Consider the following 12095-nt stretch of genomic DNA (forward strand, 5'->3'; position numbering starts at 1 on the left):
TGAGCAGAACAGGAGTGACAGAGACCAGTATGTGATAATCAACTGGGAAAATATCGACTCACGTAAGCTGCATTTCCTTCTTCACATGAATGTACTGCAGTCTTGAATTCATTTTATGTTTGGACATGTTGACAAGAACATCTTGACAAAACTGATTGAAAAATGATGAATAGCTTTAAAAACCAGCACAATATCTTGGCAGAAATGGTTTACAACTTTCAGAAACAATCCACCAACAACCTGAACACTCTATATGACTACTCTTCTGTGATGCATTATGGGAGGTAAGAAAATGGCACCCAGTTAAAAAGAATTATTTGTCAAGAGCTGTGTTATCTTATGTGTTACTAAATTAAAAAAAATATTGAAAAATATTGCTCCTCAAATGTTTAAAATCACTGACCGTCATGTTCTTCTATAGCACTGCTTTCTCAACCAATGGAAGGGAGACAATCACACCAATTCCAAACCCAAATGTGCAAATTGGACAGAGACAGGGAATGTCCACCACTGACATCCTGAGGATCAAGAAACTGTATGGATGCTGTGAGTATGACCTCCTGTATAATATGGAGTGTTAGTAACTTTGGGATTGCTAAAATGATGGGTTGCTTGCTGCAATAGAATTCAATTCTGACCATTCCTTCTTCTTTCTAACAGAAAAGCTTGTCACAAAAGAATTGTGAACATTATTCCTCTCATGTTGATATCACTGGAAAATAAAATGACTGAAAAGAACTCACTCAGCTGTTGTCCTGCTGCATTCATGTATTATGGCAAAGAAATCTATTTCCATAGTTAGGCCAAGATGGTTATGGTCATTACTGTACACGCTTTTTGTCCAAACCAACCTACTTTATAATAAAAAAATACTTCAACATTTTAAGAGAAATGTACAGTAATCGTAGTAAAACAACCAATTGAAAATAAGAACAATTATACAAACACCAATAAATATACAGCATATCCTTTCAGAATCATTTTAGAAATCATTGTTTCTTTATGGAACTAGGTAACTAAGAAACTCTTGTTGTAACCACTTTTCTGAGTAAACCACATACTTGGAATACCCCCCTTGTCAATCAACTGTATTTGTAAACAATAACAATAACATTAGTTAAACTCCAAAAGAATTGAATATGCAATTTCACTAGATGTGACCACAGAATGCATTTCAAGTCCAGTAAATGACCATATGGAATTCACAAACCATTTAGTCTGAAAAGGAGTCTTAAAACAGAAAGGGTAATCCTGGTAAAGCTGACTGTGTGGTCTAAACACTTATGTGGCCCTGCAGTGACTGCCATCCATGCTTATATAAATGATGATGCATGAGCCATGATGTAATCAGTCTCACATCTGTGAAACCAACTCAAAGTCTGACTCTAATTATGTACAAAATAAAGCATAATCATGGTGAGAGGCACTCTTCCTGTTTTTTCTTTTCTTCGGTAGGCTTTTTTACTGTGTATGGAGCGTAGGCCTACTACCACAAAGCAGCTTCATCACATTCTCCAGCTTTGATCCACAAAAGCAAGCCTGTGGTGACAGTGGCATCCAAAAAAAGCTCCTCTGACTCCCAGATGACATATTCCCACCGTCTATTCGCATGCAGGCCACAGACGTCAATAGTGGCCGGGCCTTTAATGGGTTCCTGTGGTTGGAGTGTCAAGGTATGTGCCAGTTGTCTATCACAAGAAGTTACTGAGGGTCAGCATCCCACCACGATCAACACAGACATCCAAGCCAAACACACAAACCATATCTGCAATCAGAGTTTATGCTTCAAAGTCTGGGTGCTGGCTGTTCCTCTTTGTAATCTAACACATTTCTGTCATTCTCTGGTGGAGACACTTCACACCGTCCTCCACCTGAACCTCTGTGGCGTGTGGTTGCCTCTGACGTCCCTTGCTGCGCCTAAGACACTGAGAAGTCTTGTAAGACTGATATTGGAGACTAGACACCCTGAGGACACAGACGTAATGCCTTCCCCTCCTGTCTACACCTGAACAGGCTGCGTTCTGTACTCAAACCAACTGCTGCCCACAAGCCTCACCAGAATCCACTGTTCCCATTCAAACATATTTGTTTGTACAATGCAGCTAATGTTTGTTTAAACGGGTACTTAAACTGGTAAGCAGTAAATCACTTCAGCTTTCTACAGTTGATGTTAGTGACCTCAAGTGTGTTAAATACTGTTATAAATAATGTGGGCTCAAAACCCTATGATGAATGCATGCATGATGATATGAATGGCTCAAAATAAGAGTGACTCTTAATTTCAACAAGAGATAAATATGTAACACTAGTCTATCTATCTTCCTTTAGTCCTGGCTTGGTGCCCCTTGGCCTGGTTTAGAACAACTTGTTTTCGTAGGGCGAGAGACCGAGATGAAGGCATTTGCTGTGTTTAACTACGCCCTGGCAAACACAGACAGCTTCTCATTCTCCCGAGATTGAACCTTCCGACCGCAGCTCTATCCAGATAAACATTCAATCTATTCCGTACCTTCTCTCTTCAACAAACATATACGAACGCGCGAGCGCGCACACAGGACTGAACGGAGAGAGAGAGAGATGCCAAGAGGCACATAGCATGCATTCATATAGAAACGCGCTTTAAAAATAACCTACATTACTCCCAAATGGATATGGTTATTTAAGACAAGAACTGTTTGAGACATAGAGGCGGTTTCGATGCGAGAGCAGTGACAGAAATGTGCATTTTGTTAGCGGACCTAGACGATAAACCCACGACTATACACGGTCGATATAGGCCCAGCTCAAAGGTTCGACTGTGACATTCTCAACCCACGTCTCCCTCTAACGGAGTCTTTTTTTCTGTCCACTCGCCACAAACCCTGAGCCCCAAGCGTTTAAATCTGGCTTTTTCGTGAGTGGTCGGTGTCTGGAAATCGCTCACATCCTGTTTACGCCGGAGATTTTCAAACCCTGACCGCATCTAGCTGGCAAATCCCTTAGACAAATCCGCACACTCAACCCTTACAAAAGCTCAGTAGCTGGGAGAAGAAGAAAAAATACAGACTCAGCTATCTTCTTCAGAGGAAAAGGCATTTTCATAGATAAGCTTTTAGTTCTTAGGTTCTCAAAATCATCCAATTTTAATGCTCTAATCATAAAACATGACAATTAATGCATAGAAACTATTTACATTGTGAATATAAGAGGTCTAAAAAATATCCATCTATCACCTCTTACCTAATATCATCTAATTATGCCTACTATACAGGTATATCCCACAGGGAGAAACAACCCTTTCTACAGTGGGACTAATGTAATCTGGATACAGAAAAAAGAAAGAAATACGATTAATATTCATTAATTTACACATTGCAGTCTAGACTTGTTATTTAGCTGTGAGAGACGGTATACACATACATGAAGTCCCAAAGCCAAAGTACAATCATGGTTTAAGAAAAAAAAAAAAAAGCATAAATAGACACTCGCCCACACGCACACTCAATACTTAATCTCCCAAAGGTGTTACAGCACAAACAAACATACAACTATAGATATTTACTTTCTATTCATGAATATTTTACACTCCATGACAAAACAACATTGGTACATTTGTGCATTTTTGTGCAGAATCTGTGCATCCTGCCAGACACTGAAGGCATGTGAGTCTCTAGCTTCCTTCTTCACTAATCTCCAGAAACTATCCTCTCTTCTTCACACTCTCTGCCTGTCTGCCTCTTTCTGTCCCCTTTCACATGATCAGCGACACTTGCAGGACTTGACCACCATGTTGGAGAGCTGCTCCACGCGAGGGGTCCGGCCCAGGAAGTAAACGATGGTGAGGGGCTCCAGGTCCTGGGGCACACAGCAAGGGGAGGCTGACGCCTCGGGATTCAGTTTATTATACAGTGGCAGGATCTGCGTAGAGGATAACGAAAATGAGCGAGTCAACAAGAGACCCACCAGCTCACAAAAAAGCATACAGGTAAGTCCTGTAATACTCTGTAATTACAGTAATAAGAAGTGTACCAGTAGTAGACCTCACCATGTTGTAGTGATTGTCAGCACTCCAAAGGTAGGGGCAGTTTCCTGCGCAAAAGTTGGCTTTGTATCCTTTTGGTTCATGTATCCATTTCCAGTTAAGGTCCCGACGAAAATCAATGTACAGGGACCTCAGACAACAGCCCTGGTCCGCATTCCTAGCAGTGAGAAAGGATAGAGATACCATTTAAGTACAAACACAACTCCAAGACAATACAAATACGTACCTTTAGCCTTTGATCACAACTTCAACATATCATTAGCTTGCATCTGGGCTTTTACCACAAAAACAAATCAGGAGCAAAACTTCAGACACACCCAGCAATACACGTTTTGTGAACATTATGCATGATCATACCGAGAGCATGTGGTGGTATCGGGAGCAGCCCGCCTCTTGCGGTTTTTCTTCCCAGGGTTCTCCATTCTGTCCGTTGGGAGAAGGGTGAGGATAAGGTGGGGGGTCTTGGTGCTAAACTCAATCTGACCCTTTGTGGGCCCTTGTCTTCTAAAGTCATCATCAATGCCTGTAAAGGTTAATGGAAAAAAAACAATTCAAACATGGGTCAAAATGCTATGTCCACATAAATTTGATGCAGCGTCTTGTTTAACATTATAGAACACCGACCTTGACATCCTTTTCACTTCTAAACAGGGGAGAATTAATACAAATCTGTAACTACAATTACAGTCATTACCTGCAAACCGTGCCTCCAGCTCCTCACTCTTGTTGGGCACAATATTGTTTGTGGATGGAACGAATGTACAGCAAGGACAATGAACACTGAGTTTCAGGCCAAGGTTCCTTTCTGAGGACAGAGAGAACATACACAGATCAGTGGATTGAGAGCTACATAGATATCTACATAAGATAATAAATATATAGATCAAGAGAATCTTCATGCCATTATTTTCCCTGTATTCACAATAGGACATACAGTAGTATAGAATGAATCCTGGAATTTCCTAAATAGGAATTAGATATTGTCTGGGCTACTTTTTCACTGTAATTTTCTTCCACCATTCCATATGATAACTACAATAACAGTTATGGGCACCTGTTAAATTATATATAGGAGTATGAGGGTTCATATGTAGGTTCGTTATTGGTCAAAGGCCTAACCTCTGTGTGCCAACCATTCCTTGACCGTCTCTGTGACATCAATGGACATCCACGCCCCTTTCTCTTGAGGATGCACTGTCCGAGAGTCAATGTATCTCTGTGTGGGAGCTGTCTCAACATCAGCCTTCAGCAGCTAGGACAGAGAGAACAGTGAAAATGTAAGAGACAAAGGAGGACATATTACCTGGCTCTGCCAACCTAATTCTCCTCAGTAGTGACACACAGTGAAAGCAGTCTGGCTCTGAGGCTTGGGGAAACAGAGGGTGCAATGGGTGGAGTTGTCGCAGAGCTAGAAAAGAGCACTGCCATCTAGTGACTACAATGGATGACTAAAAGTTGCCATAGCCAGAGACACCAACATTATATTAGTATATTGGTATAAATGTACTTCATCAAATTAGAATGACTCTGAAGTTTTGAAGTCATACTGACTTTGACTGTGTCAAACACATGTGTTTCCTGTGCTATTGGAATGACAGAAATGGTGAGACATCACATAATTTCATGACTGGGATAATTATATGCACAACAGGGCCTGTAATTACCTGATATACCTCCACCCTCTGTTCGGTTGCGCGAGCCTGGGGGTTGGGAATTCTGTAGATCCTGAACTCTGCCTTTACCAATGTACTAGAGTTTCGCTCTATGTTAGTGACATCAAAGCCCACCACTCTATAAAATAGACTTGGTGGAGTAGGGTTGATGATGTCTGTGTAAATACAAAAACCAAATGCATACTGATTTACGACACGTTGTGATTATATACGTGCAATCTTCTACCCTATAGCCTAAACAAGGCCTCAGTGGCATATCATTAAAAGTATATTAGCCATACCTGAAGTAGCATGACGTCTACACTACCGTTCGACGGTAGCCTAAGTCATAACAAACTACCAATGGTAGTTAAAAAAAACAAAAAAAAACAATTTAAGGGCAGATCAGATGTCGACATGTATTCCTCTGCACTTACAATGAACTATACAGTGCATTGTGGTCCGCAAAGCAGCACAGAACACGGTTTACTCACTTGAGTCAGGTGGTTGCATATCCACGCGCTGTACCTCTTTGGCGTAATAATCCTCCTCACTGCTTTCGCGGTCGCACGCGTCTGCCTGGAGTGCCCGCTCCTTCAGCAGTTCTCTAGTGCTGTTGTAGAGTAACATTACCTCTGGCGGTACTGCCGTCGGTGTTGGACTTGGCTCTGCTTCAGGCGGTGAACGGATACGGAGTTTGCTCAAAATTTGTCCGCGCACCGCTTCGATGCGTTTTGACTTATGGTCGTCCAAGTCAAATGAATGACAAGTCGAAAGCCCTTCTGTTGACACGGTTAGTTTTAGCATCAGCAATACAAAGTTGAAAAACAACATTGTTGCATAAAGCTGAATGGTAATGATCCGTAACAGTAGTCCAGAATTCGTGTGTGTGTAATTCCCTGTTGAGGTCCGGTATCACTGATGGTTCCTTTAAGAGCCTGTGGATTTTGAAGGACTGAGAATGGCGTAGGTTGAGCTACCGTCTGTAGCTACCTGTAAAATGACCCAGAGAACTTCCAAAACTCCACTGTTATTCTGTCCGATGTGTTGTGGTCTCATAACATTCAGGTGACGACAAACATCCACAAGCAACGTTTCAGACGAACATTTCAGCTGAGCAAAGTTTGAGTCCCAAGAAGAACAATATCTTCATTTTTGTTTTATCGACAATTTTAGCCCATGACAGTGTAATTTCCAGCAGCGGACCCAAACACCTGACGTTTAGGGCATTGAAAAGAATTCTGAGAGCTAGTGTTTTACATCGCCGTTAAATATGGGAGATTTCATTGCTTAGTGAGACAGACTTGCTGAGCAAACTTCGAGCCTATGTGGCCTCCAAGTGATGGTTAGCGTTTTTGCGGTCTGTCTTGGAACTTAGGAAGAGAATGCTATTTTTGCTGAATTTCTTTCGTTTAATGTTAGGCTGCAATAGTGTCTCTTTCCCGTGTCATACTAATCATCCCGATAGGCACTTCACTTTTAACTTGAATAAATAAAAATAAAAAAACATTTCTGGTAAGCTTAAGGCTATGATTTGTCGCTTCAGCAGTTGTTTGGCGCAAATAAATCCAACGACATTTCCAGACACACATTCACCTATTTCGGCTGAAACTCGAAAAAGTATCTCCAACTGAAATCCTTGGCGCAGTTCTCCTTGGAATTCGATGACTCCAACCGAGAGAAAAACATGGAAATGGCTCTCATGTGAATGGTCAGATTAGAAATCTAATTTCAGCTGTATATTCCATACGGACATTGAGTTGCACGTGAGCGTGAAACTCATGGACAACCTTCTCTCTTGGATAGAGAGACCAAATCGATCTCAGTCGAGAGGAAGAGACTCAGACAGAAAATGTGTGTACGGGAGGCAAGAAAGAAAGGGCGAGAGAGAGAGAGAGAGAGAGTATGCGCAAACGTGCGCAAGGGATAATACCCAATAGAGTCTATGAATCAAATTATACAGGACAACACACGAAGAGATTGGGCTCTAAAGTTTCAGTGGAAGTGGAGTTCATTTCAATTGTGGTCAACCAAAAGAACAAGATGCTTTTGTTAATGCGCTGCCTTGCCTCAGTGAAAGTCCCGAGGCTGAACACTGTTGGAGGCGCACCTCTTGGAGCGGTTGATGGCGAAAATTGCACAACACATTCTTGCAATATTCGTGTTCAGAAATGTTTGCCTCCACCCTGCACAGGTGGTTGGTGGTTATTTGTTCACTACTCCACAAGTCTCTCCCTAAAGACATATCAGGAAATTGTTACATTTTTAGTCTATACTTTTGCGCAAACGCGTTTACATGGAGGCATCGAGAGCAAACCTAAGATAATCTAAAGCTTTGAAATGCTCCATCTTCATTTTGTGCACACCCTTTCTTTATCCTACCTCTCCCTGCTCTTCTCTCCGTCTCATTGTTAATTATACGCTAGAAAATACATGATCGTTAATCTTTCAGAGCGCTGATTTATTGCTGTTCCTGCTCTTTTCCCATTATAACGTTATTATAGTTTTGGTCACAGCCCTGTAATTGTGTCTCAAACTGTAAGTAGAAGGAAAAGGTAATACACCGAGTAGAGTAGTGGGGACAGACCTCCAGACGAGGCTCTTTTAGTGTTGGGGTTCACATCCTCGGGTGGTTGGTGCAGTTCATGGGAAGAAATATGTCGTGTTCAAACATGACTAGAGCATTTCAATTTCATTAGCATGACGCCTGCCACAATCCAACTCGACAAAATGCTACGCTGACGTGGATGTGGTCAATTTGGCGACATCTAGTGCCAGAATCAGGGGGCGTGTGGACCGAAGATGCCTCCCAACTCTAGTGGCTAGCTGCGGTATTGCAATATGGAGACCGAAATGCTTCCCCAAAAACATCGTATCCCTCTTTCTTTTGACCCGCTTGAAGATATATTTAGACACACTGCCGTGCCACGTCATCATATGCTTGAAGTCTATGCATTTCGTTTTCAACCAGAGCTGACATACTGCGCCTAACTCAAACTAAGAAGACTTAAATTGCCAAACGAGAGATGTGCCTTTATATTAATAAAACAGATGTGGATCTGGGTCGACTGATACAGTCCATTTTCTGGGAACACTGACGAGATTCTTTTCCATCACATCGCAAATGAGAAAAGCAGAAAATGCAATTATCGAAACTTTATCCCTTGTGTATAAACCAGCCCTGAACTTCTGGCAAAGAGTCAGTAGAACGTAGGATACAATGGGCTTTGATTGCATTTAGCCCATAAGATAGAAAAAGTATCTGTGGATGATGTAAGAGTTATTTTCTTTCCCTGGCACTTTCAAAGACAACATGAAATACATAGTTCTTCCTTAGAAGCTTGCTGTGGCATCCACATCCTTTCATAGTTGTGTAATACACTTTATACAATCTAACATGATTTGTGCATCTGATGGCATGCAATGGCAAGCTGAAACAGAGAAGTATTTTCAGGCACTCATTATTCATGAGGATCCTCAATACACCCACAAGACCAGAGGCATAGCTGTGAAAAGTTGACTAATATTCAAAAAAGGTGATTTATAGGGTGTATAGATACATCCATTGCACTCAACTACATTTTGCCCTGCATCTGAAGAGTTACATTTGTACATCGCCAGATTAACTGGCAATGTCACATTATTGGTGAGAATAGTTATTGTAGGTAAGTCATAGTTGGTTTAAGAAAACTACAAAAGACTGGAGGGCATTCAACCATTTTATTTTTTTAGAACATATGAATTTCAATAAAAACACATAAATAAACCAAAATCACAGAAAGAAAAACAATCCCCTATGGAGTTTGAACGTCAGATGTTTAGGTGGGATGAAGGAGAATTTTCAACATAATTTATATAGCCTATCAGAGGATAACTTCTAAAAAATGTTAGGATTCGTCGTCATTTAACAGCATGTTAGGAACTCCTCTTGAGATGGGAAACTCTCTTCCTGATTCTGGGCACTGGAGACACCCCTCAATTACCTCCACCTAGAGAGAACAACAACATTCCACAGAGAGTTAAATTAGCTACACTCCACACTGCACATTATGTGCTCTACTCTCGAAACCACATGAGAAGTCTCACCTCTAACAAAACTCTGTGAACTTTGCGCAGAAAGTCATCATTATTCTCAAATTCAGGGACAACTGTACCCGGAAGATCCTGAAGGTGGCCCAGCTGCAAAACATATTAATGACAAAATATAACAGTGTTTTGTGTGTTGTGTCGATCTGTGTATTTGCATACATATTCATATCAAAACAGAAGTCAAGTGCATAGGTGTTGTGTCTGTAGATCTGTGACCTATGATCTAGTCAAGTGCATTATCAAGTGCACAGGCCTATGTGCGTGCCTATAACAAGCATTCTAAACATATATTATCATGACAATTTGCGCCGGTTCATGTTTGTTACCAAAATTAACGATAAAGGCCAAGGACTCACCCCATCCGCTGCCTGTATTAAGGCACTCCACTCAAGCTTGGGGATCATCCGACTGACAAACTGTGGGTTAAACTCCACCTCGTTCACCTTAACCTCTGTTGCCTTTGAGGAACATCAAGACGATAATGGGGGTTGAATGAACCTGCTCAGGTAAGGTGGTCTAGTTTCCCCATCCCTGACTTCACCCCGCACATTTACATTTAATAGCAATTAGATTAAAGACGAACAACTATCATGTTGGTAGATTTCATATCCAGGACACAATACAAACAAGCAGAGCGACGTGGGTATTAGCTACAAGCAATGCAAACCTGTAACGTTAGCGTTGTTCAGCATAGGCTACAGATTTTTCTCCGTAGATTTTTGTCGATACGTGTTTGAATTTACCTTGACACTTAACTGCTAATAACAATTTGGTCTGAACCAATTGAAAAAACAAGTGTCGACAACTAACAAGATAACATTAATATTAACTATCTAACACGAAAGACAACAAGACAAGTCTTACTTTGATTAGAAGTGGGTATCCTTTGGTTACTCCCTTCACATGCGATGTTAACATGTTGTGTGTAAGCAGTTTCATGATGGAATTGCAATTATTGGTTTAAATGGCCAAAACACAAATAAAAGGTTAATCATCAAAGGCCTGCGCCAAAACACGAATTTTCGCTTGTATGCAAGGAAAGCACGCGTCTCCGACTTGTTGGTGTGCAACAGTCAAAGTGTTCCGCTCACAACAGCAACGGCATTGATTTCAGGTCCTACGTTTAATGGCAACATTCAAAATTAGGTTTTGCTATGAACTAACCCAATTATCTGTAATCTAATCGATAATATAGATACGGGCATTTTACACTAGCCTCTCAGTGCCTAATATGACTGGCATTTCTTGCAACAATAAGCCCCACTCACCTGCTTGAGTCTGCAAGTTTGAGCTACACTTCCATGATGAGTCTCTGTTTGCTGTTACCGCTTCGACCTACCGATCTACACATATTTCGTAGGCTAGCCTACAAATCCTTTAAGGGTTCCCAAGTGTCTTTTTTTTTACATCATTGGACTTAGCCTACTCAAACTCATTGCAGTCACAAACTTGTTACAAACTCCACCCTTGGAAACTGAATGGTCATTTTCACATGGAAAATACTATGGCCCCCCAGACCATATGGGGGAAAAAAAACCTGTAGGCCTATGGTTCATATAGCTATATATGCTATTGGGCAGAACTACGTTCTGTTTCATACAAGTTCATTGCATGTCTTTTACAAAATATTAGATATCAGTGTGATATGTGGGAAATTAAAATGCAAATTTATAGAAATTAGCAATGAAAGCACTTTGGTAAACAGTGAATGCTTCAACATCAAGTTTGTATTGAGTGCCTTCCAACACGGAGCTGAACAAGTATTTTCTGTTCATAACCTGCCCATGGTTTCCAGCCCGAATCCAGACGATTTTCAAACAATAATTAAACACACCTCAAACTATATGATGCCACACTAAGCAAAGACTTCCTAAGATCATATAACCTGAGGCCATACTTACTAATACCATACTTATGAATATGTCTCTATGTCCTCATCTCAGATGGCTCAGAGTTAGCTCACAATCATATCTTTTGAATCTGATGCCGGATCATCCATGTATTTTGTAAGAACAATCACTTAAATACAGCTGACCGAATCAGAATGAAAATGCTCACATGTACATTAACATTGTCAAACCAAATTTGGTCTGAATTTGTGCAGCAGTATTTGAAATAATAACTGCGTGATAAATGGCGGGATGGAACTCTGCCAATGGAACAATTGCCTTCCTTCATTTTGTCATGGAATGTAATCAGTTGCCAGGGCAATAAAGGGAAGACTACCTGATATAATTAGTGCAACTCTCACCATCTTCTGCAAGAGTGAATGAAAACTAACTGTAAGGCTTGTATCGATGAAGTACAAATGAAACTTTATGTAATAAGATTGT

General features: G+C 40.9%; 2 protein-coding genes across 2 annotated transcripts; both read right to left on the reverse strand.

Moving 5' to 3' along the window:
* Nucleotides 1-3103: 3103 nt before the first annotated feature.
* tgfb5 (transforming growth factor, beta 5) lies at nucleotides 3104-7479 on the reverse strand. Its single transcript, XM_048231552.1, has 7 exons — nucleotides 6168-7479; nucleotides 5686-5849; nucleotides 5141-5273; nucleotides 4716-4826; nucleotides 4379-4544; nucleotides 4025-4178; nucleotides 3104-3897 (listed from the first exon to the last, which is right to left on the reverse strand). Exons 1-7 carry the CDS (start codon nucleotides 6505-6507, stop codon nucleotides 3739-3741), a joined length of 1227 nt encoding a protein of 408 aa, XP_048087509.1. The 5' UTR covers nucleotides 6508-7479; the 3' UTR covers nucleotides 3104-3738.
* A 1900-nt stretch (nucleotides 7480-9379) lies between these two features.
* On the reverse strand, nucleotides 9380-10859 carry trmt112 (tRNA methyltransferase activator subunit 11-2). Its single transcript, XM_048231554.1, has 4 exons — nucleotides 10627-10859; nucleotides 10119-10220; nucleotides 9760-9852; nucleotides 9380-9662 (listed from the first exon to the last, which is right to left on the reverse strand). The coding sequence occupies exons 1-4, from the start codon at nucleotides 10699-10701 to the stop codon at nucleotides 9561-9563; spliced, it is 372 nt and encodes a 123-aa protein (XP_048087511.1). The 5' UTR covers nucleotides 10702-10859; the 3' UTR covers nucleotides 9380-9560.
* Between the last annotated feature and the right edge of the window lie 1236 nt (nucleotides 10860-12095).

This window comes from Alosa alosa, chromosome 21 (genome assembly GCF_017589495.1).
Source record: "Alosa alosa isolate M-15738 ecotype Scorff River chromosome 21, AALO_Geno_1.1, whole genome shotgun sequence".
Classification (NCBI taxonomy): domain Eukaryota; kingdom Metazoa; phylum Chordata; class Actinopteri; order Clupeiformes; family Clupeidae; genus Alosa; species Alosa alosa.